The sequence below is a fragment of the Mandrillus leucophaeus genome, unplaced genomic scaffold (assembly GCF_000951045.1).
Source record: "Mandrillus leucophaeus isolate KB7577 unplaced genomic scaffold, Mleu.le_1.0 Scaffold298, whole genome shotgun sequence".
In the NCBI taxonomy this organism is placed as follows: domain Eukaryota; kingdom Metazoa; phylum Chordata; class Mammalia; order Primates; family Cercopithecidae; genus Mandrillus; species Mandrillus leucophaeus.
Genome location: NW_012103120.1, coordinates 2,740,256 through 2,764,858, shown reverse-complemented (window position 1 = coordinate 2,764,858; position 24,603 = coordinate 2,740,256). Strand labels below are relative to the sequence as shown.

Here is a 24,603-nt window from a genome sequence, read left to right as displayed (position 1 = left end):
AAAAGAAAGAAAACATCCAGGCTAAGTGTGGTTGGCTCATGCCTGTAATCTCATTTTATAATCAGCATTTTGGAAGGCTGAGGTGGAAGGATTGTTTGAGCCCAGGAGTTTGAGACCAACCTGGGTAACAAACCGAGACCCCATCTCTTGAAAAAAAAAATCCATCATTACAACAAACATTAAAAGAAACCCGGCTGGGTGTAGTGGCTCACACATGTAATCCCAGCACCCTAGGAGGACAAAGCAGGTGGATTGCTTGAGCACAGGAGTTCGAGACCAGCCTGAGCAAGATGGCAAAACCCTGTCTCTACAAAAAATATGAACATTAGCTGGGTGTGGTTGCACATGCCTGTAGTCTCAACTACTTGGGAGGCTGAGGTGGAGAATGGCTTGAACTTTGGAGGTGAAGGTTGCAGTGAGCTGAGATAGTGTCTCTGCACTTCAGCCTGGGTGACAGAGCCAGACCCTGTTTAAAACAAACAAACACAGAAAACCCCTCAAAACCCATAACTATGCCATTATTTCATTCTAGCAATTTACTAAACCACATATCAAGTTTGCATTCATATTAAAGAAGAGGCAGATGGACTCTACTGCCTGAGAAATTTATTGAGTTGTAGTTTTATTGACACTGTAAGTTGTTTAAAATTGAATGGATTGCCACATAATATTTATAAATAATTCATTTTTTGATGTTTTAAGGGTTGGATTCTCTTCTTTTAAAACTAGTTTTATTTCTACCCAATGGTTTCTCAAAATTCCATTGTTAAACAATCAATTGATCAATAATTTAACAAGTCTGGTACCTATTATTTTGTCATAATTTGTCAAGGTATTGTGTAGGGAAATAAAGAGACTAGCATTATAATCTTACTTAATAAAAATGTATACCTATGTCTGCATAGAAAGAATAAATAAAAAAGAAATAAGCAAAACACTTAATGACTATGTGGATAATGAGATAAAACGTGATTACTATTTTATACATTAATGTAGTTTCCAAATTATTTACTATAGGCACATCTTATTTTTGTAATATCATAAAATATATATATTATTTATACCTTTAGGGAACATATCTTATAACTGGAGAAGAAAATAAAGTAGCATACAGTAAACAAATAGAAAACAATTGAGTGCAAAATAAAAATAACAAAAAAACAAGAAAACAATTGAGTGCAGAACTGTATGATTACTGAGAATAAGCCCAATAAGTTGTTCAGAGAAGAAAAGATCAGAAATCTTGAATGAAAGTTCAGTTCAGTTCTCTTTTTATATAAGTATGGCAGAAATTTAGCATCTGCTATATTGAGAAAATTAACATGCATAATGAAATAAAAGCTCAGGATTAGGCCTGACTCAAGTGATCCTCCCGTCTCAGCTTCCCAAAGTGTTTGTATTACCCTGTGAGCCACAGCGCCCAGCCAACATGTTTGCATTCTTTTGCAATTCTTCTGATGAGAGAACATTTTAAATTGTCAAAAAAGAAAGAAAGAAAGAAAAAATTTATACCACAGTATTTGCTCTCAGACAAAAGTAATACAGCAAGATTGACTGCTCTTAAGTTAAATAAACGAAGGACTCAATTAAATCATTCTTGTAGCACACGTAGTCACTCAAAAGCATAGAGACTCTGCCAGGTGTGGTGCTGTGCGCCTGTAGTCCCAGTTATTCTGGTTATTCTGAAGGTTGGGAGTTCAAGTCCAGCCTGGGCAAAATAGCAACATCTCATCTCTAAAAAAGAAAAAAAAGGCATAGATATACTATACATTTATGCAAATATCTATATTTTATTAATTATAGAATGCTATTAATTATAAAACTCATATTTTATGAATCACAAAATATGCTATTAAACTATAATAAATAGCAGATCATTAATTATAACATGAACCCTGATAAAATGTGAAAAGTCTGTATTTTATAATCAGTGAAATTATATACACTTTTTGTGACCGTTTGGTGAATGTCTACTGCACCCCTAAATATGAGGCCATGGCACAAGCTTTTGTTCATCATTGTACCCACAGCCAGCGCAAATAATTTCCTAATAAATCCAATGAATGAATGAACAGGTGAATGCATAATCCAATGAATGAATGAACAAGTGAATGCATAATCAAACAAGGGAGTTTGTCTTACACTGCAAATGCCTAAATGATAAATAAGAAAATGCGTTTTAAAAAAGTATTTGCTGCTAAATAAGTACTGTAGAGTAACAATAATATTGTCTGACATTTATTTTTAAGTGATGCATCTATTTCTTTGGAAACAGGTCCTGAATGTGATTACAATCTGATAAATAAGAATCACCCACCTCTGTGTGAAACAGGTGAAGGTTGCCTTGTAAAGCCCAAGTGAGTAATCTAAGGTGTTTAATATTACAATTAAATAGGGTGGGGAGAGCAAGCTGTTATTTCCTCCTACTCTTCTGTTTTCAAAACAGCCAAATTCAAACGGTCTGCCTTTTACCTATGAGAAAAGCAGTTCTATACCCTTATAGAATCCTGTAACAGAGATACCATTCTGTTCTACCCCAGGTATTTCTGCTATAGAAAAGCATTTAACAGAAAGAAGCAATTATCTTCATCCAGACACATGCAGGACTTATTACAGTGTGATTATTGAACCAAACTCTTATACAGAGAGATGCATTTCAAATAAGAATTCTATTAGCCAAGGGCAGTTACTCTTTTGCCTCCTGTCGTTATTCAAGTATTTTCTCCTCTGTCCTTCCGCCAGCCTTACCCCACTCCTCAATCCTCTGATCCAATAAACCGTTGCCAAGTTCTGGTGCAAAGTGGTTTACAGGCCTGACTGGACCAGACTAAAAGTGTTCAAAATAGCAAGCAACAAGGAGCAGAAATCTATATTAGAATGGGATATGGACTATATTTATATTTGTACAGAATGCCTTCTAATTAATTCAATAAAGAGTTGTGAGTTATGTAGGTGAGTTGCCATGGAGCTACGAATATGAGTTGATATTCTGAAATCCTAATCAGCCATCTCCAAGGTTAAGAAAAATCCTTACGTGCTCACTTGCAAAGATAATCCATAGCATACTCTTAATTGAGAAAAACAAAGCCATAGATCAAATATGTAAAGTAATTTGTAGTTTTTTACAAAGATATGTTTGGGCTGTAGATAAATCTGTTCAAAAAAACATGAGAGAAGATAATAAGGGTTGAAAGGAGACACAGTGCTTGCCCTCAAGAAGTTTTGGTCTAGTGAGGGAGATAGGACTTGTATGTAAATAAAATTGTGTTTCTAAGGTAGGTAGTGAGAGGTAACTTAAGAGAGGATCAGATAAGGTATGAAGAGAATCCAGAAAAGGGACTGGATTAATTCTGAACTACAGCATCAAAGAATGTTCATGCAAGAGACAGTGTTTTCACCATGTCTTGAAGGTATGGGTGAGGGTATACAGAGTGAGTATATTCAGAATCTACTTTAAAACAAATACTTTCCTCTATTTTAGTGGAGTTGAGCTATACACCCAACAATAAAGAAAAAATACACACATATATACCTATATGGAGAGAGATACATATTTTAGTACATGTAGCAATTTATTAATAAATGTACAGTTTAAGTCCCATGCAAAACCTTAGAGTGATAGCAAACTTCATTTTAAGATGTTTAGCAGCGTCCCTGGCCTCTACTCACTAAATCCCAGTAGCATCTCCCTAGGTGTGACAACCAAAAAATGGCTCCAGGCATTGACCTCTGGGGGCAAAAAAGCCCTTTATTAAGAACCACTGGTATACATAAGTGAAACATACACAAGAGATTCCTCCCCTCTTCTCTGTATGTGAATAAAAATTGCAAAGTTCATGACCTGGATTTTCTTTTTAGGTTTCTTCTTCAGTGGTTCTTAACTTCATTGGATCAAGTAACCCTTTGAAGATCTGTTGAAAGCTGTTGACTCATTCACTTCTCAGGAAAATACACATACTGACTACCATTTCAGAGAATTTGCATCAGGGTTCTCTGGAGACGAGTTCTGAGTTCTGTTTCCAGGAGCTCGTAGAATTGTCATGGTCTGTATATTAAGGTAGGTGGGTAACCGAAGAGGTTCTGTATTTACTTCAGAACACTGATAATCAGGCGAGAATGTTCTGGTTTATCGAACCCTTCCTTCTACCCTTCATCTTAACCATACATTAGTTTTAGCAAAGTTTATCCCAACAGAAGACAAAGCACTGGTGAGGTAGGATAGCTCCGGCTCTTCCTCCCTCTCTTCTAGTCTTGATTTCCATGCAGTCCAGTTTATTCCTTCCCTGATTGTCCAGCAGAATGAGAAAAAAGAAAAAAACAGAGTCTAGCGGGTAAGAAAGGTCCACCTGGACGCTTGATTTGGATTGTGAAATAAAACACACACACAGGCACGCGTAGAATAGGTAGCTAAAATCTGAGTAGATCGTAAACTCTCTATATCCTCCACCCACTGAATACTCCTAAAAGACTTTCTAGAAATCCAAGGTCTTATAAATATAGAAACCTGGCCACTGCTCCTCTTCCCCATGTGGTATGAGAGCACCTGTGGCAGGCTGTGGAGTTCGCTGAATAACATAACCTAGGAGTGAAGGTCAGCACTCCCAGAGACTGAGGACCTCTTCCTCTAGGCGGGCTCTGCTCTCCTGTAAGGAGTCCCACAAGGCCCGGCCCGCCCCTGACCTTGTAGCCCGCAAGATTAGTAAATGGGGAAGAGTGAGGATCCGGGTGGCCCCTGCGTGGCAGCCAGAAAGTCTCAACCTTCCCGGTTCGGGAAAGGGAAGCAATGCAGAAGGGGTAGGATTTCTTTCCTGATGAGATCGGTTGGGAAAGACCGCAGCCTGTGTGTGTCTTTCCCTTCGACCAAGGTGTCTCTGTTGCTCCGTAAATAAAACGTCCCACTGCCGTCTGAGAGCGCTATAAAGGCAGCGGAAGGGGCGTCCCCGGGGCATTCCGGGCGGGGCGCAAGCAGAGACAGGTGAGTTCTCCCTGAAGATGCCCACACCGCCCGGCCCGGGCTCCCCTCCCAGGGAGGCCTCGAGGGTTGTGGATGGGACTCGTGAGGGGGCACGGAGCAGGCGGACAGGGGGCAGTACAGCCTTCTTTCTGAGACTCCAAGAGCGAACAGGCGGCTCGGAAAACAGGACAGGGGGAGAGAGTTGTTCAATAAACTGAAAGTTCTGCCGCCGGGAGGGCTGCGACAGCTGCTGGAATGTGCCTGCAGCGACCGCCTCCTGGGGACCCGCGGAGCGCGCCCTGAGGGTTCCACGCCTGGCCCGGGGGCCTGCACCTCTCCTCCGGTGCGCGCCTGGAGCTGCGTCCGGGGTCAGGTGCGGGGAGGGAGGAACTCTCAGGGTCCCTTCCAGCCTTGCACGCGCCCTTGGTCCCTGCCCTAGCCCCTTGGTTTAAGGGAGATTTCAGGACGCGGACAGCGCCCTAGCTGCCGGCGGGAGGGGACTGGATGGAGCTTGGGAAGCCCCCAAAGCAGGGCTCACTCTCTTCAAGTTTGGGGAACCTCGCTCAGCTGGTGCAGGCCACGGGATCCAAAGGTTCTCAGGTGCCCACTTGCAGGCTGGTCGTGCGCGCGGTGGGGCGCTTGTCGCGAGCGCGGAGGGCTGCAGGACGCGGACCAGACTCGCTGTGTTCGACTGAAGTTGGCGGGGGGCCGGGCGACAGCTAACAGGTGATCCCCTTCTTTCTGTTCCTCGCTCTTCACCTCAGATAGTCCTCCCGCACCGTATCTCCTTCCTCCTCGCTGTCCTCTGGCTAGCAGGTCATGGCAGCGCCGGGCGGCAGGTCGGAGCCGCCGCAGCTCCCCGAATACAGCTGCAGTTATGTGGTATCACGGCCGGTCTACAGCGAGCTCGCTTTCCAGCAACAGCACGAGCGGCGCCTGCAGGAGCGCAAGACGCTGCGGGAGAGCCTGGCCAAGTGCTGCAGGTAGCGGCCGCGCGGGCCCGCTTGGGGAGAAGCGGAGCCGGTCGTCCACGATTTGGCGTGGGGGGAGGGCGTCCCCTGCGGGCGAGCGTGGGGTGCGGGCGGCGGAGCTCCTGCGCGCCAGCTGCTTCTCCCAGAGGCCCAACTTTGGGTCTCCAGTCCTCCACGCAGCACTTCTGGTCGGAGGGTGACTCCATCAGTCTCGGGCCCGAATTGAACATATCTGGGAAACTCGCCTTTGGGGAGAGTGGGTACTGGGAGCCCCATCTCTCTTTTTCCTCTCTTTTTCCTCTCTGAAGGAAGCCCCATCTCTCTTTTTCCTCTCTTTTTCCTCTCTGAAGGAAACTCTGAATACCCCTTGGGGGTATAGTGGATCCCTGTTGCCTTCATGGGAGCTCGTTTAAATGAAATGAATAGGGAAACCCAGCTCTTGACCAGGAGGAGTCCTTGAAACCCTCAAGCTAAGTAGGCGAGCTACCATTCAGTTAGAGACCAGAATGCAAGCTAGAACCTAGGGGAGCGCGGGGTGTGCCAAGTACTTCACCAGCAGGCGGTGGGACCCCTACGGAGAGCCGCCCTCAGTCTCTAAACCCAGACGTGCTGTAACTAGATGTCACGAACATCAAGAAATTAGTTTCTAAAACCTTTCATTATAGAACATTTCAAATATATGCATAAGTAGACGTAATATTATAATGAACTCCCCACCCCCACCGTTTCTACCCATCACTCAGCCTCAACAGTGATCAACTCCAAGTTAATCTTGTTTCTTATATCGACACCTACTTGCTCCCTCCACTATTATTTTTAAGCAAATTCCATATAGCATACTGTCTTTATGTATTTTACTGAGTATCTTTAAAGACTCTTAAAAAATATAACCACATTTCATGATCACATCGTAATATCTAAAAATAACTCCTTAATATCAAAAAATGAGTCATTGTTAAAATGTCCAATAGTCCCATAAATACCATAATTTTAAAAAAACAATTTATTCAAATCAGGAGTTACATAATACCACCTACTTTTGATATTTTTCTTTTATCATTGAATTTAAAAACTACTAAGTAGCAAGCTTTAAGGTATACATTCCTCATGCTAAGATTTTTGTAAAAACTAGCTCCAGGCTTGTATTGCCAAATACACTCAGTGTGTTTATTTTCTTTAAAGAAAATAATAATAATAAGGCACCCGGATTAGGAGTCTGAAAATTAATCTCCATTTAGAGACTCCACATCCATCAGTCTCAGGCTGGACCAGAAAATAGGTTTTTGTGTAGGAATATTTTCTCAGAGGATTAAAAAGGTGAGCAAGGGGTGGGACACTCAATCCTGTGTTTTCTAGAAGAATGCATTTAAAAGGATAGATACAGTTCTTGGCAAATGCATGGTAAGCACTTCAGGGTTATTATTTTCCATGAAATTCTTATTCTTTTTCTAAATAGCTACAAACATCAGCAGAATTCAGCTCACAGCTTTGTGATTTGCAAATTGATTGTGACTGAGATTGGATTGAAAACCCAGTTTTCTTGCTTTTTGACAGTTGTTCAAGAAAGAGAGCCTTTGGTGTGCTAAAGACTCTCCTGCCCATCTTGGAGTGGCTGCCCAAATACCGAGTCAAGGAATGGCTGCTTAGTGACATAGTTTCGGGAGTTAGTACTGGGCTAGTGGCCACGCTGCAAGGTAAGATGTTGGTGGATTGAGAGTTCTGGTCTCCAGAAGGAGTTTAACACTTCTCCCCAGCTACCATAGGTCTGTGACAGATGTTTGCTTACCCTTCAAGGCCTTTATCTTTCCTGTAGAGCCCCTTAGTGGAGAGAGTCACCTCTTTTCTCCTCTTCCCTAGAGTTCTCTTCCTGGGAAACTGCAGCCACACTGGGTACAGAGCTCCAATTTAGAGGCATATATTAGGCAGTGGCTTCTCAATTTTTATTGACCACAATTCACAGTAAGAAATGTGTAAAGAGTTTCAAGTCAAGGTTAAAAAAAAAAAAAAGAAATATGTGTTACATCATGATATGTACATGTATATCTAAAGTTCCTGTAAAATACTTATTACAATATGCTAATTTTTCACTTTGTTCTGTTATGCTTAGGTTTTTAAAATGATGATTGAAGCACATTATTTTATATCCACACATGGATTTTTTTCATTTGTTTGTTTTGTTTTGTTTTGCTTTATAGAGACAGAGTCTTGCTCTGTCACCCAGGCTGGTGTGCAATGGTGCAATCTTGGCTCATTTGCAACCTTGGCCTGTCGGGTTCAAGTGATTCTCATGCCTCAGCCTTCTGAGTAGCTGGGACTACAGACATATGCCACCATGTCCAGCTAATTTTCGTGTTTTTAGTAGAGACGGGGTTTCACCATGTTGGCCAGGGTGGTCTGGAACTCCTAACCTCAAGTGATCCACCTGCCTTGGTATCCCAAAGTACTGAGATTACAGGTGTGAGCTACCATGTTCAGCCTCCCAAACATGGATCTTGAGGTGCAGTTTGAAACTGGCTTAAGGAAAAATAAAGGAAGCTTCCTAGCCTGGACTCCACATGAATGTTTTGTCTGCCTCTCATCCTTTTTTTAAAAAAAGATCATCCTCTTATTTTAGTCTGTGGGAAAATGTGCCAACGTAGGTGGTTATTTATTGTTTTATAAACTGAGTTCATACCATAATATTCCCATAAGCATCTTAGAAATCTGGTGTATAGTCAGTGCCTAGCAGTATGGCATTCTCATCTGTTCCCCATCCCCACCATTTCGTTTCTGCCCCACCCCCAACACCCTGACCAATTTCCCAAAGACCCTGAATCATGAAAACAGGAATGTTATTATTTATTATAATTTGTGAAACACCTAATATGTTCCAGGCGTTAGATATGCTGACATGAATAAGATGCATCCTCTGCTTCCAAGGAACTCATAGTCCAATGGAGAAAGAGATAATTCAATGTGATAAAGGGCTCCGGCAGGGGAGTGCAAATTACTTGCTAAGGGAGTGCAAATTAGGGTCGCTCAAAGTGGTCTTAGGGGATCTTGAATGGCTTCCTGGAAGTTGAATGTCAAAACTGAGTTTTCCTGATGGCTAAGTCTGAGTTTGCCAAGTGATGGGAAGTTGGGTGGGTTAGGGATGGTTTGAAAACAGACTATTTCAGAAGCTAGTAATGAATGTTGAGCAATATCGTGAGCTAAAATTTGGTTATGGAGCTTTCAAGATTGCTCAGATCAGGCCAGGTAGATGCCCTCAGAGAAGGAGGATGGCCTATGAACCCAGGGTGGAGCCTCAGCCTGATCAAGCATGTTCTTAATCACAAAGGTGGATGGGAGAGAGACTAGGATGGGCTGTGCGGTTCATAAGTTAGACAACGCCAAGTATTCTACACTGTGCTCTAAGGGCTGTGACATGGCGACACCCTGTGACTCCTGGGGGACAGGAACCATGCCTAATTCATGTTTGTTCAGCAGGTGCCTAGCACAGAGACAGGCACGTAGGAGATGTTATATTTAGTGAAAAAGATTGAATTGCATTCCTGATAATGAATCCTCTTTACATATGAATAATGATGTTTCATGCTCCATGTCTCCCCAGTTTTCATAGGCAAGTATCTTATAAGAATTCATTTTGTTTATAAGCATGAGACACTATGCTAAGTAAGAATGTTGCCAGTTATCTCATTTAATCCTCATAACAATCCTGCTAGGTAGGTCTATTATTATTTCATTTTCAGTAGGTGAGAAATCTATTAAATCTTGCCCAGGGTCATGAAGCTGATAAGTGGTACAGCTGGGATTTTAATCCAGTGTCTATTGTGTAGTTCCTTACTTTATGGGTAACATGTTTTTCTAGAAACATTATCTCTATAAAGTTATCTGCATAAGGTGAATTTCTGGGAGGTTAATCTGGCTTACTTATACATTCATTTATCATTCATTCACTTAATAAATATTTATAAACGAATTCTGTAGGCCAGGTATCCAGTCATGTGGATTCAGTGGTTCATTAACAGGCACAGGTGCTGACCTCATGGAGCTTTGTAAAATTATTTTGAGGGGTAGGGATGGGAATTAAATAAGTAGATAAATACGAAAATAATTATAGATTGCAATATCTATTGTGGTGGATTAAATATACTGTAATAGGGATTCATTTGAAAGGTCGATCTTTATTTTTATATTTTTTTGAGATAGGGTCTTGCCCTGTTGCCCAGGCTGGAGTGCAGTGGTGAGATCACAGCAGCCTTGGCCTCCTAGGCCCAGGTGATCCTCCCATCTCAGCCTCCCCAGTAGCTGGAATTACAGGCATGTGCCACCATGCTTGGCTAATTTTTGTATTTTTTGTAGAGACAGGGTTTCACCATGTTGCCCAGGCTGGTCTGGAACTCCTAGGCTCAAGTGATCTGCCTGCCTCAGCCTCCCAAACTGCTGGGATTACAGGTGTGAGCCCCTGCACCTAGCCAGGAAGAGAGGTCTATTTTAGACACAATGATCAAGGAAGACCTTACTGAGAAGGTGAAATTTAGTCAAAGACAAGAGAATGAGAAGAAGACAGCCATGTGATAAGCAGAAAAAAGAGTGTACCAGGTAAAGGTGCAAAGGCCCTGAGGCCAGAAAACTTAGTATTTTCCAGGGAGGAAGAGGAAGAATTGTAGTGTGGGTGAGTGCCTCTTTAAATACTGTGCCCTAGGCACCTCATTTGCCTCATCTATTCCTGGCCCTGTGGGGATATTGCTGTGAATTAAAGGGAGAATAGGTGTGTCAGCTTGAACCGGATGAGGCAGGCTATGAAGAGAGCTGCAAGATCTGGAATATATTGTGCAGTAAGAATTCACTGATGCATACTGATGAGTGTGGATGAAAATCACAGATGCCTCCAACGTTGTTGGCTTGAGCAACCGGGTAGATCATTACATCATTTATCTAAATGGCAAAGACAGGCTGAGGAGCAGGTTTGGGATAGGAAATCAAGTTTCCTTTTGGATATGCTAAGTTTGAGATGAAGGGGTGAGACCTCCAAGTGGAGATGCCACATAGAGAAGTGGGAGCTACTGCAAGTGTGAAGGTCAGAGGGGAGGTCTAGGCTAGACATAAAAATCAGGAAAGCATCGCTAAAGAGGTGATATTTACAAGAGTGGGAATGCCTGTGATTACCTAGGAAGAAAGGGCAGGTGTAGAAGAAAAGAGAGTCAGAGTACTTAGAGGTTAGGAAGGCAAGGAGAGGGGCAGCCAAGAACCTGAGAAAGCTGGGCTCAGGAAGTTGAAGACAAAGAACAACCAAAGGAATGTGGAATCAAAAGCCAAAAGAGAAGGTTTAAAAAAAAAAAAAAAAAAAAAAGCATAGAGGGGACGAGAGTGTTGAATATGCCTGAGGGTTGGGGTATGATGAAGGATTACAGACTGCTTTTAGGAAGTTTTGCCATGAATCAGAGGGAGATAAGAGATAAAGACAGAGTGAAGGGAGAATTTGTTTTTCTCAGTATGGGAGATACTAGAACATATTTGTGAACCGATAGGAATGACCTAGTAGAAAGAGATCTGTGGTGCAAGAAGTACAGGAGAAATAACTAGAAGCAAAGTAGCAAAAAGGGGCAAGTGTGGAGGGGTTTGAGAACAGAATTAGGAGAATTACTCCTTAAAGGCAGGAGACATTTCTTCCATTTTCAAAGGAAGATAGCCCAAATGGTGCAGATGAAGACAGGTTTGAAATTTTGATGAAAAGCAACTTGGGAGCATCTCATGGATTCTGTGTTTTCGATTAAAAGCAGAATATGTCTCTTAACTTTGAGTCTGGTGGAGAAGGGTTTGGGCAGATCGAGGTAAGTAGGGGAGGTTTGAACAGTTGTCTTAAAGAAAGGAAAGGCACACCCCCTGACGAAATGTAATTGGGTCCCCAGGCAGTGTTGAGTGCCCATCTGGCACTTGTGGTGACACATTTTACATGAAATTGGTTAGCCCAGATGTAGATGCCTTCAGTTTAGTTTACCTAGCTGCTTGAAGGCTGTCATGGAAAAGGTGGATGTTTGAGGTCAGCCAAATTGGGGTTTTGCCAGACAAGAAAAGGAAGGAAGGAAGGAGAGAGTGAAAAAAGGGAGTTAAGAATATTTGCAAAATTCCATGGCATCTATGTGGGCAAAGGTGGAAGTGAAGACAGGAAGGTGCGGAGGATAGGGAGACAGTGGATCGGTTAATTGATTAGAAGCCTCATGAGCACAAATAAATGTTGCAATAAGGATTCTGCGGTAGGTGAGCTGGAAGGCTTGGTGAGAGAGGCTCAAAATTCAGATTTTGGAGGTGGTGGTGTGGTTTCCAGTGATGACAATGTCCATGATGTAACCACTGGCTGAGCAGCTGAGTAGTAGAACAACTCCGAGAAGACCAGCTCAGGTTACTGGGAAGCCAGGAGGTTGCTAAGGATGATGGGATCTTTCTGATTTTTGTTATTAAAAAAATTCCCATCAGACAGCAAAAGATCGATGCAACCCTTGTAGGGCTATCTTTATTCACAGCTTTAAGGAGTCTGCTGTCTGCTTTCTCCTTTTGACTTTTATTTCTTTGTTTGTGTAAGCAACAGAAATTTATTTCTGCAACATGAAGGTGCCTGCAGATTCAGTTTCTGGTGACAGCCTCTCTCCTTGCTGCATCCTCACATGGTAGAAGGCTTTACCTTTAGATGAAATTTAAATTTAATATAAATTTCAACTGTTTATTAGCACCTGCTTCATCAGTATATGTCACCATCCTATACATCATAACTACCAACACAGAGATTCTATCATTTAAATCAATGACTCAGATTTCTTTTAATTTTTTTTTTTTTTTTTTTCAGACAGAGTCTCTCTGGCACGCAGGCTGGAGTGTAGTGGTATAATCTTGGCTCACTGCAACCACCGCCTCCTGGATTCAAGATATTCTTGTGCCTGAGCCTCCCGAGTATCTGTAATTACAGGCGTGTACCACCCCACCCCCAGCTACTTTTTGTATTTTTAGTAGAGATGAGGTTTCACCATGTTGGCCAGGCTGGTCTCGAACTCCTGGCTTCAGTGATCTACCCACCTCAGCCTCCCAAAATGCTAGGATTACAGGCATGAGCCACCACACCTGGCTCCAGATTTCTTTACAAATTGTATAATTTTAAAACTGTTGTACCAAGTTTCTTTATAATTAAGATGATTACAATATATTTGAGTAGTAGTAGTCCCTCAATGGGACACTCTATATGAAAACTAAAAAGTTCCCCTTTTCCAGGCATATTAAGAACTGCAGAGCCCAGTTTAGGGAAATGGAAGTTTGAGAAGGACTTGAAAACTGTCCATATGAAATAGAGGAGTTGTGCTTTCATCCCCTGCTCCTTCTTTTCTTGTCTTCCTTCTGTGGAGTCACCTTCCTATTCTATTCCATGCTCTTGGGACTACTGACTATTGCAATTCCTGTTTGTAATTTATATATTAAAACAATTGCACTAATAGATATATTTTTCTAGAATACAAACTCCACAAGGGCATAAACTCTGTTTTAACAGTGTCTGACACATGGTAGGTGCATAATCAACTGTTGTTGAATGAATGAATGCTCATTGTAGAAAACTAGAAAATACACATAAGGAACATGAAAAAACACCTCCACCACAAACTAGAAGTCTCCTCTGATCCTACCATACAGATAACCCATCAATATTTTAGTAAATATCTTTCTAGACACATAAATACATATCTATATAAAAGTATAATGAAATGTCTGGAAATAATAAGCACCAAATTCAGGATAATTGTTGCCTTCTGAGGGTGGAGGGAGGAAACAGGATGTGATTGAGGAAGAATATACTGAGAGTTTCCACTGCATTGGCAGTAATTTATTTCTTAAGCTAGATGATGGATACATGAAAGTTTATTGTATTATTCATTGGGTATTGTGTTTCTTGTATATCTGAATTACTTCGTATTACATTCAAAATACCTCCAGATTTTTTTTTCTTGTTTTTGAGATGGAATCTTGCTCTGTTGCCCAGACTGGAGTGCAGTGGCGCGATCTCGGCTTACTGCAACCTCTGCTTCCTGGGTTCAAGGAATTCTCTGTCTTACCCTCCTGAGTAGCTGGGATTACAGGTGCCCGTCACTATACCTGGCTAATTTTTGTATTTTTAGTAGAGACAGGGTTTCACCATCTTGGCCAGGGTGGTCTTGAGCTCGTGACCTCGTGATGCACCCACCTCGGCCTCCCAAAGTGCTGGGATTATAGGTGTGACCCACCGCGCCCGGCCCCTCCAGATTTTTTAATGCATACACTTCCACAGGCTGGAGTGGGAGTGTATTTTTTACAAAAGCGGGAGCGTACATACCTATCAGTTTTGAATCTTGATTTTACTCACTTTTTTCCTTTTTACTTCATATCTCTCCATGTTAGTGAATGTACTTCTGAGCATCACATCAATTTTATTTCATAGAATTATGGAGTATGAAGCATAACTTAGTTAACCACTTCCCCGCTTGGGGACATTCCTCTGATAAGTAATATTGAGTGTGTGGGGGCCAGCATATTCAGGCTGTTGCCATTTTTACTAAACTACTATAAACATAATTCCTTATTAATGACTCAAGGGTCAAAAGGCTTGATTTTCTCTCATTGTGAGTGAGTGAAGGGTGAGGAGGTAAAATGGAGTAAGATATGCTGACTGTCTAAGTATTTAACCAAGGAAAAGAATGTCATTATCCTCTTCTAACCCTCTTGTAAACTAGAATGTTGATTTCTCTATAGCCAGAAATTCATGGGTCTGGGGGCTGCTGGCATTGCCTAGTGGAGGCGTTGGTCAACTTCATTAGGGTAGCGTTGTCTTGTCTGCTGCTGTGTATAATTATCATATTTTTTTCTTTAGATCTAACTTTTCTTCCCCCACCAAGAAAGGAGAAAGGGCAGGGTAACAATGACTGTGTCCCTCAGAACGCAGAGAAACACTGAGCTCAGACACAACTGCCTCTGTGCAAAACTGGTCTGAGCCTTTGGACTGAATCGACCAATTTTTTTTTCCTTTTTTAGACACAAGGTCTTGCTGTGTTGCCCAGGCTGGAGTGCAGTGGCACGATCATAGCTCACTGTAATCTCAAATCCTGGGCTCAAGCAATCCTCCCACCTCAGCCTCCTTAATAACTAGGTCTAGAGGCATGAACCAGTATGCCGGGCTCATTCATTCTATTGTAGAGATGGAGTCTTGCTATGTTTTCCAGGCTGGTCTCAAACTCCTGGGCTCAACTGATGCTCCTGCCCATGGCTTCCCAAAGCACTGGGATTATAGGTGTGGAACACCGGGCTTGACCAAGTTTTTAATCAACAATGGACTTGATTGTTTTTTTCCCACTGATCTGATTAGTGGACGACTGAATTACTGATCAATTGAGTCAATTCATCTGAGCAGGTGATGTTTGTAGATGCAATCATTGTTCCAGGTGATTTGGATCCTGTTCTGCATCCTAGCATAGCAAGTCTGTATGCAAAATAAGGAGACCAACTCAGAACAGGCTGATCTGTTGAAACTGTAAATTGAGAGTATCTGTGTAAAGGCCCTTCTTTGTGCAGTAGAAAGACAGATGCTCCTCTGCTTATCATGAGTTTTGTCCTAATAAACCCATTGCAAGTTGAACATATTTTAAGTCAAAAATGCACTTAATACACCTAACCTATGGAACATCATCGCTTAGGCTATCTTACCTGAAATGTGCTCAGAACACTTATAATAACCTACAGTTGGGCAAAATAATCTAACACAAGCCTATTTTATAATAAAATACTGAATATCTCATGTAATTTACTGAGTAATGTACTGAAAGTGAAAAAGAGAATAGTTGTATGGTTACTTAAAGTATGGCTTCTACTGAATGCATATTGCTTTTGCACCATCATAAAGTCAAAGTCATAAGTGGAACCATTGTAAGTTGAGGACTTTCTGCATACCTTAACTTTGGTTTGTGAATGTAATCACTTTGGATGTGCTTGCAGGGATGGCATATGCCCTACTAGCTGCAGTTCCTGTTGGATATGGTCTCTACTCTGCTTTTTTCCCTATCCTGACATACTTTATCTTTGGAACATCAAGACATATCTCAGTTGGTAATTATAAGCATATTTTACAATTATATTTGCTCATGCTTAAAGTGTTTTGGCTATATTAAGTGCATTATGCCTCTATTATGTTGGAGCAAAAGTAATTGTGGTTTTCACCGTTATACTTTTAATTGTGAAAACCACAATTACATTTGCACCAACCTAATATATCTTTGTTAATGTTCTCAGGGAAATGGGATTTTAGTGTTTTGCCTACTTTTTCTATTCAATGATGTTAGGTAACTTTTTTTAATGAAGAGGAAAAATTGAAAAACTGAAAATGACAGCCTACCTTAACATTTTAGCATGTTTTGGTTTTTAAAAACGTGATAAATTTGACTCCATTTTTGGAGTCAAAATGACAGGGTAAAAATGACACAAGGTCTTTGAACCTACCATTTTACTGGATTAACTTAGAAATTACTAAGTATGTTCATCAAATACATATTCATGATTTAATTGAAGAGCATACTTATTTTAAATCACTAATATTAGAAGACTGGCAAAATCTTACCAAAACAGTTTAGAAGCTAAGCTCGGCCTTCTTTCTTGGTATGGCTTATAATAAGTTTTCCTGCTCTTCCTAAAATTTGAATTCTCGTTTGTTAGAATGTCCTAGTAAATGAGTGTTTTAATGCTATTTTCTGACTTTGACATTTATACTAGAGAAAATTTTGCTCCTACATCCATCTGCTGGCTAGACATGTCTACCTCAAGGATCCTCTTGAAATAAATGCAACCATCTACTTTATCCCCAACCCATGTTTTTGTCCTTAGTTGTATTTCCTGAGAATGAGATCAGAAAGAGGTTACTGATTGAAAGAACTTCCTCACCTTGGAGAATCAATTAGTGTTGAATGCTTGGATGAGGAACATGGAAACTGATTTTTCTCTTTGGTATTCTATACATTGAGATATTCCAGGTGATTGGGGCTGGGTTTTGGGACCTCAAAACCATAAAGGCTTCCACGATGAAAGGGTAGAATCATCATCATCATCATGGATAAAAATAACAGTAGTAAACGGAGCAGTTGCTGGAAAAAAATAATATTTTTAAAAAATATAAAATCTTACAGATTGACATTTGATATGAAAAAATGTTTTGTCTTACTAAAAGAGAAACTTCATACTCCTTTGCTATTTTTTTTAATCCTAACTTGGACCCTGTGATATTGATCAAGATACTCAGATCCACAGAGATTAGGACATTGGACACTTAGGAAATTAATGAGATTATATGAAACAAAAGTTCGGTGGAATAAGTAAACACTCAATGTATGTGCCACCTTTGCCAGAAAGCCTTTCCTGACAACTCTCATCCCCGTCCCCACCACCCATACACATGAGGATCACACATAGACAGGTTAGACAACCTTTTGATATAGTCACAAAGCATCCTGAATGTTGTATCATAATAATCTACCTACATGTCTCTCTCGCCTGTTTCTGGGTCGTGAATGCCTCAAGATGTCTGCTTTTTTAGTTTCTTTTTGTTGTTGTTGTTGAGACAGGATCTGGCTCTGTCACCTAGGCTGGAGTGTGGTGGCGTGATCTCAGCACACTGCAGCCTCCACCTCCCCAGCTCAAGCAATCCCCACACCTCAGCCTCCCAAGTAGCTGAGACCATAGGCGCGCACCACCAGCTAATTTTTGTCTTATTTTGGTAGAGATGGGGTTTTACTGTGTTGCTTAGGCTGGTCTGGAACTCCCGGGCTCAAGCAATCTTCCCACCTCAGTCTCCCAAAGTGCTAGGATTACAGATGTGAGTCACTGGGTCCGACTTAGCTTCTTTCATGAACAAACAGTATTTTCCTAGTCACAGCTAAATCTTTTATACATCTTTTAAATCCTATGTAGACACATTGAACATTTGTGATTAATAACTGATTAATTGTTAGAGATTTTTCTTTCCCCAGGACCTTTTCCAGTGGTGAGTTTAATGGTGGGATCTGTTGTTCTGAGCATGGCCCCCGACGAACACTTTCTCGTATCCAGCAGCAATGGAACTGTGTTAAACACTACCATGATAGACACTGCAACTAGAGATACAGCTAGAGTCCTGATTGCCAGTGCCCTGACTCTGCTGGTTGGAATCATACAGGTAATGAACTTACAAGTAAAATATAGATTGGTGTAATTTTTATTTGAAGTTAACTTTAAAGCATATAGACTTAAAGATTCTTCTAAAAACAAAACAAAGTAATTTTCTGGAACCCAAAATTATTTTATAAATTACGTTGTTTTAGGTCAGATGCTAAAATAGTCAGCAAGACTCCACTTATTAAGACTCACTTATCATCAAAGTCAGAGACAGAAAAAAGCACAGAAGAACATGTGTGATTCAATTGAGGATGAGAGAAGGGAAGTATATGGGAACCATAAATGAGAAAAAAGTGTTCTGGTGAGCAGAGACACAGGACTGAAAGCCATAGAAATAAGCTATGGATTTTTGCTTTTCTGAGTACATGTATAGAAATACTTCAAGGTTTTTATTATGCATCGTTTTCAAAGTTTAGAGTGGTGGAGGTAGGGGAGTGATAAGGCATTAAGAAATTCATATTTTTTTCCTACAAGTATTTTTGTGCTATAGGTAGGCTACTAGTGTTTTCATTGGTATTAAGCTTGATTTAATATTTCCAGAGAATTGGTTTCTATCTCAGGCAAACGTTTAATTTTTCTTTCCTTTTTCTTATCCTAGTTGATATTTGGAGGCTTGCAGATTGGATTCATAGTGAGGTACTTGGCAGATCCTTTGGTTGGTGGCTTCACAACAGCTGCTGCCTTCCAAGTGCTGGTCTCACAGCTAAAGATTGTCCTCAATGTTTCAACCAAAAACTATAATGGAGTTCTCTCCATTATCTATGTAAGTGTTGCTTCTTGCTCCAGGCATGGGTCACTGTTCATTCCAGAAACAACTGTATTCATTCTCTCTTTGAGTCTGGACTGGGCTTGGTAGCTTGCACCTGTAATCCCAGCACTTTGGAAGGCTGAGGTGGGCAGATCACTTGAGTCCAGGAGTTTGGGACCAGCCTGGGCAATATGGTGAGATGTCATCTCTAAAGAAAAAAAAAAAAAATCCCCAAATCCAAAAATTTGCTGGGTGTAGTGGTGTACACTTGTAGTCTCAGCTACTTGGGAGGTTGAGGTGGGAAGATCTCCTGAGCCCCGGAGGTTGAGGCTGCAGTGATTTGTGATTGCCCCACTGCACTCCACCCTGGGTAACAGAGCAAGAACCTGTTTCAAACAAAACCAAAACCAAAACAGAACAAAACTTGAATCTGGAGACCCCACATTTCTCTATGAATACTTTGGGAGCCATTGAAAACATTTGGTTGCTTCTCTAGAAATACTATTGTACTTAAAAACATTAATGAAAACAAAGTGGTCTAATGAATTAAAGGCTGCTCTGGAATATAACAGACTTGATTTCTAGACTCAGCTTTGTCTCTAACAGGTAAGTGACCCTGGACACATCATGTAGGGTTAGGGTGCTAATTGAAAGCTCAGGTTTAAAACTGGATGGACCTTGATTCAAATTCTGGCTCTACTGTCTACTAGCCATGTGAGCAAATCACCATGCCTCAGTTTCCTTCTCTGCAAAATTGGGTTAGTAATAGTATATACCTCATTGGATTGTTAAATAAGAATAGATAAACACTTGGCCCAGGAGCTGGTACATAACAAGTACTCTAAATAAAGGAGTTATTTGAAATTATTATTTCAAGGCATCTTTTTTATTGGTGAAATGAAATGATTGGAGATGTATCTCTAAAAGCTTTTTCTAACCATGAGAGTCCATAAAATGCATAATGTAAACGTCTCAACAATTATAGATGAAAAGGAACATTAAATTCAGAGATGATTCACCATGCAAAAGAAATGCAAAAGCAGGATGTAGATCACACTAATTAGATTTGAAAAAGGTTTTGGATCTAAAAATGTGTTCTATATAAAGCATGTTATTGATGCTTGAAAAATGGTGATAATAGTAACATGATGTCATCCTAGCGTGGGGGAATGATATCATACAAAAACAATGTGTCAACATTAAGAATGGAGTTTGAGTCTTTAAAGTCCCACCTCTTGGCTTCTAAAACAATGTAAGGCCATGTGCAGTGAGGTTGTCAGGAATTGCTCAATTTCATAACAGTGCCATAATCCCATACTATTACACTCCATCCATTCAACAAATATTACCAAGTGCTTACTACAGGCCAGGTACCACTCTAAGCAATGAGAATAGACACAGGAGGCAGAATCACATAGTGATGAAGATCATGAGGCCAGATGTGGTGAGTCATGCCTGTGATTCCAGCAGTTTGGGAGGCTGACACATGTGGATCACTTGAGCCCATGAGTTGGAGATCAGCTTGGGCAGCATGACAAAACTTTGTCCCTACTAAAAATACAAAAAAATTAGCCATGCATGGTGGCACGCACCTGTAGTCCCAGCTACTTGGGAGGCTGAGGTGAGAGGATCACCTGAGCTCAGGAAGTTGAGACTGCAGTGAGCCGAGATCATGCCACTGCCTTCCAGCCTGGGTGATGGGAGTGAGACCCCGTCTCAAACAACAATAACAGCAACAACAAACAAAAAACCAAAAACAAACAAAAAAGATCACGGACTTTGAACTTCAACAGACTTGAGTTGGCATCTTGGTTCTCCACCCACTACCTGTGATATTTATACTCAACTTCCCTAAGCCTCAGTGTCCTCAATTGTAAAATGGGAGTCATAATAGTAACTACCTCTTAGAGCTGTGAGGATTGAGAAAGAAAATATGTGCAAGGCACTTAGCACAATATCTGGCACATAGTAAGAAATGAGTTTATTATTATTATTATCACAGATGAATAGACCCCATGAAGTTCGCCATTCATTTCCTCGGGACCCAGCCTATTAGAAGACATTAGCAAAAGTTTTTGATTCAGCATTATATGGGTCATTCTTGGTATATTTTTCCTGTCAAATCCTCAGTTTTCTATTTAAAAAAAATTTTTTTTTTTTTTTTTTGAAACAGGGTCTTGCCCCATTGCCTGGGCTGGAGTACAGTAGCACAGTCATAGCTCACTGCAACCTCCATCTCCCTGTGTCAAGCAATTCTTCCACTCAGCCTCCGGAGTAGCTGGAACTACAGGCATGCACTACCACACCTGGCTAATTTTCTCTTTCTTTATTGAATTTTAGTAGAGGCAATATCTCGCTATGTTGCCCAGGTTAGTCTCGAACTCCTGAGCTCAAGTGATCCTCTCACCTTGGCCTCCCAAAGTTCCAGGATTACAGGAGTGAGCCACCATGTACAGCCCATATTTTAAAATTAAAATTAAAAATTTTAAGATTTTATTTTGGTAGAGACAGGGGTTTTGCAATGTCGCCCAGGCTGGTCTTGAACCCCTGGCCTCAAGCAATCCTCTTACTGCAGCTTCCTAATGTGTTGGGATTATAGGTGTGAGCCACTGCACCTGGCCAATCCTTAATTCTTTTTGAGACCTCTGACTGCCTTATTTGGACAGGCTCTGTAACTTTTGCAGCCCCTGGCACATCTTGCTTTTTACTTACTTTTACATTTTCTTCATCAAATGTTCATTCATTTATTCCTTCATTCTCATTCATTCAGTTTATCTATTCAATACACATATATTGAATACTTACCATGTGCCAGGCACTGTTCACTCCCTATACAAACCCAGTGACTCCTTAACCTACCAAGACATCTCTTACTGAGTATACTCACCTCATTAGGCAAACATTGCTAGGCCTTCATCTGCACAGATCACAGGAGGTCCAAACTAATCGTTGACCTGGGTCCATGGCCATTGTAGGACCCTTGCAGAACAGGAGAAATAGTTCTTCTGCTCTCATAGGATTATGTTTAAGAAGAAACTTTCTGCAAATGATTTCACTTTGACAGGGACAAAAGTGACCATGAAACACTAGACCAAGATCAAAAATAGTTTTTAAACCAAGTGCAGTCATTATGTAACTTATTTCCTGTTGAATATTTTTATTGAAGTCTCAGTTTAGCATACAGCATAGAATTTTGCAAGAAACTCCTTACAGGCCAGCCAAGTTGGAGAAGGTATTTCAATCATCCCTATGTGGTGGTGAATATAAGTTTACTCTTCTGAAAAAAAAAAAAAAAAAAAAGATTCAGCACGTCTGAAAATGATTGCATAGGGTTGAGTGAGCGGCTTAGTCCCTGAACAGAGAATTTTGCTTATAATATTACCATTGCAATTATACATGAAAGAATCCTTCAATAAATGCAGAGTAGTAGAGGACTCTCCCAAGAAAGACTGTAAGATTGTTGTAAAATACTTTACCTGAAATGTTAACTAATCTTTGTTCTAAGGTTGCACTTTGGTTTGTCCTGCCCTCTCCCCCAAAGAGGCACTGACAACTAGAAATAACGAATGAAAAGAAATAGAGGAGGAAATATTAGGAGAAAAAGAAATAAGTTAATTTACAAATGCCAGAGATACTGGATGTAGGAGGTAGAAGGGAGAATGACAGGGTATTGGCAGCAATTTAGAATTAGTTAATATCCTTGATACTACTATGCAGCTACTCAGTTATCTAAGTAAATCCCAGTCCACTTAGGGGTTGATTTCCCACCATTCAGTTTGAATGGTTTGTCTCAGTAGACAAGGGTGAGAGCTTTGCAAGCCACCACTAAGCTTGATTAGATTTGTTGCTTTGTACCTATTTCAGTACGTAAAATTTATACCATTATATTAAAGTAACACTTTAAGGATTGATCTATACATGTATACACAAAAGATATGGAAGGAAATGCCTGACAGCAAAAGGTGGTTGTGAAGGGTTTGTGATATTCTTGGAGATAAAATAAACAAAAATAAATTCAACTCCAATAGTAAACAGATCAATCTTCTCATACATATTATTGGGCATAATTTTTTTCTTATGGCTTCATAAACTCAGGTAATCCTGGGCAAGAACAAAGAAGTTAGCTAAATGAAATTGTCCTAAAATTGTCCAAACACAGCAGGAAATACAGTAAAATATTATCTATTACCAAAAAGTTCATTATCATAATTTGAATTATTTGGAATACTAAGCTAAAATACAGAATCACATGGGTATCCATACTATTAACATATTTATGGTATTTTAACAGTAAACTAAATTAGAAGTACTGTTCAGTGTTTTTGTAGAGTCTAATTTCTATGTTGTTAAGTATAATCTGACTATTTCAGTTTACATGGTGAGTTTTATTTCTACACAGATTAAACTTTCTATCATAGAGCTTGTCTTAAAAGATTCTGAATGATTACTTAATATGTAGGCAACTTATTTATATACTCAGATGCCTTGCATGATGCAATTGTGTAATATAAACTGATTTTGGTTTTTGAACCTCATGTTATACTTTTAATCCACCAGACATACTTTTTATTCAAAGGTCTAAGTGATTCTCATGGATTAAACTGGAATCCTGTAGTGATTATTTTTGTAAGGTAAAAATGTTTGTGTGATTTGGATAGCGATTCCAAATATTTTGTTTTTCAAGTTTCAATTTTTGCATCTTCAGTTGAAAAGTACACTTTTAATGAATAGACAATTCATCAAAATGTGATGCCTAGCTCATGAATTAATCAGGGTCATCCATCAGAAAACTGATTATGTAAAGGACCAAACCGCAATGATAACTTTCAAGCCTCTGGGGTAGGTAGGGCTGTTTGCTCCTGTGTTAAATGCCCTAAGTTCTTGTTATTGTGTCTGCTGGTGGTAGTTATCCCATTTTCTTTTTCACTCTGCTGTCCCCTGCATCATCTTGTTTCTGTCAGTGTATCTGCCTTTAGCAATTTTCAGTGACTCTGAAAAGCAGACAAAGTGAATTTGTTAGTACTGGGTTTCAAGTGAGAGCAAAAGTACCCTTGGAGTGAAAGTTCAAGAGTCTTCCTACAAGTTAAATGCCCAGACTCTAGTCCAAGGGCTTGGTGGGAGGTATTCTGCTTGCATAATAACTTCTCCCCCATTCCCTTGCTCTTCTTGATTGTGTTCCAGAGAGTTGAGGTTGCTGGCAAAGTGACTCCTAGATTACTTAAGGTTCATTAAGTACTTAAAGTTCATTCAGTTCATACATAATTGTCATCAAATTATCATTATAATCATTTTAAAAGTAGTTTATCTGTGAAAATAAGTAAAATACATGTGATAAACTATAAGATGCTCCATTCTTTTATCTTCCTATAAAATATGTCTATAAAAAAGCTCATTTAAAGAAAAGTTTTCTTCACTGGGAGACTGTCTTAAAGAACTGTCTCAAAGATACCCTCTTTAATAATGCCTTCTATAGGACTGAGGTTAATATGACAAAGATATTAGTGTTCTTCCCTGGGATTCTTCCTTGCTAATTTCCTTGAAAACACCCTCGATTCCCAGAAGTCTCCTATTTACAAAACAAAACTAGTTTTTCTTGAATTGATTCATCTGTCTACTTAAAGATTTTTTTTTTTGGCCAGCTGTGGTAGCTCATGCCTGTAACCCCAACACTTTGAGAGGTTGGGCAGGAGGATTTCTTAAGGCCAGGAGTTCGAGACCAGTCTGGGCAACAAAGTGAG

At 40.3% G+C, this 24,603-nt stretch overlaps 1 protein-coding gene and 1 long non-coding RNA gene across 2 annotated transcripts in view; one reads left to right on the top strand and one right to left on the bottom strand.

The window, feature by feature from the left end:
• Positions 1-609: 609 nt before the first annotated feature.
• LOC105544093 lies at positions 610-6,013 on the bottom strand. The gene is made up of 2 exons (XR_001006717.1): positions 5,734-6,013; positions 610-4,283 (listed from the first exon to the last, which is right to left on the bottom strand). It is a non-coding gene; the product is annotated as an uncharacterized LOC105544093 (long non-coding RNA).
• SLC26A4 (solute carrier family 26 (anion exchanger), member 4) overlaps positions 5,130-24,603 on the top strand; it is a 59,498-nt gene continuing 40,024 nt past the window's right edge. The window contains exons 1-6 of the mRNA XM_011986370.1: positions 5,130-5,327; positions 5,771-5,937; positions 7,480-7,619; positions 15,913-16,023; positions 17,934-18,118; positions 18,716-18,880. Of these exons, the coding sequence (XP_011841760.1) occupies positions 5,774-5,937; positions 7,480-7,619; positions 15,913-16,023; positions 17,934-18,118; positions 18,716-18,880 (765 nt within the window). The 5' untranslated portion in view covers positions 5,130-5,327; positions 5,771-5,773. The remainder of the gene's footprint in view (positions 5,328-5,770; positions 5,938-7,479; positions 7,620-15,912; positions 16,024-17,933; positions 18,119-18,715; positions 18,881-24,603) is intronic.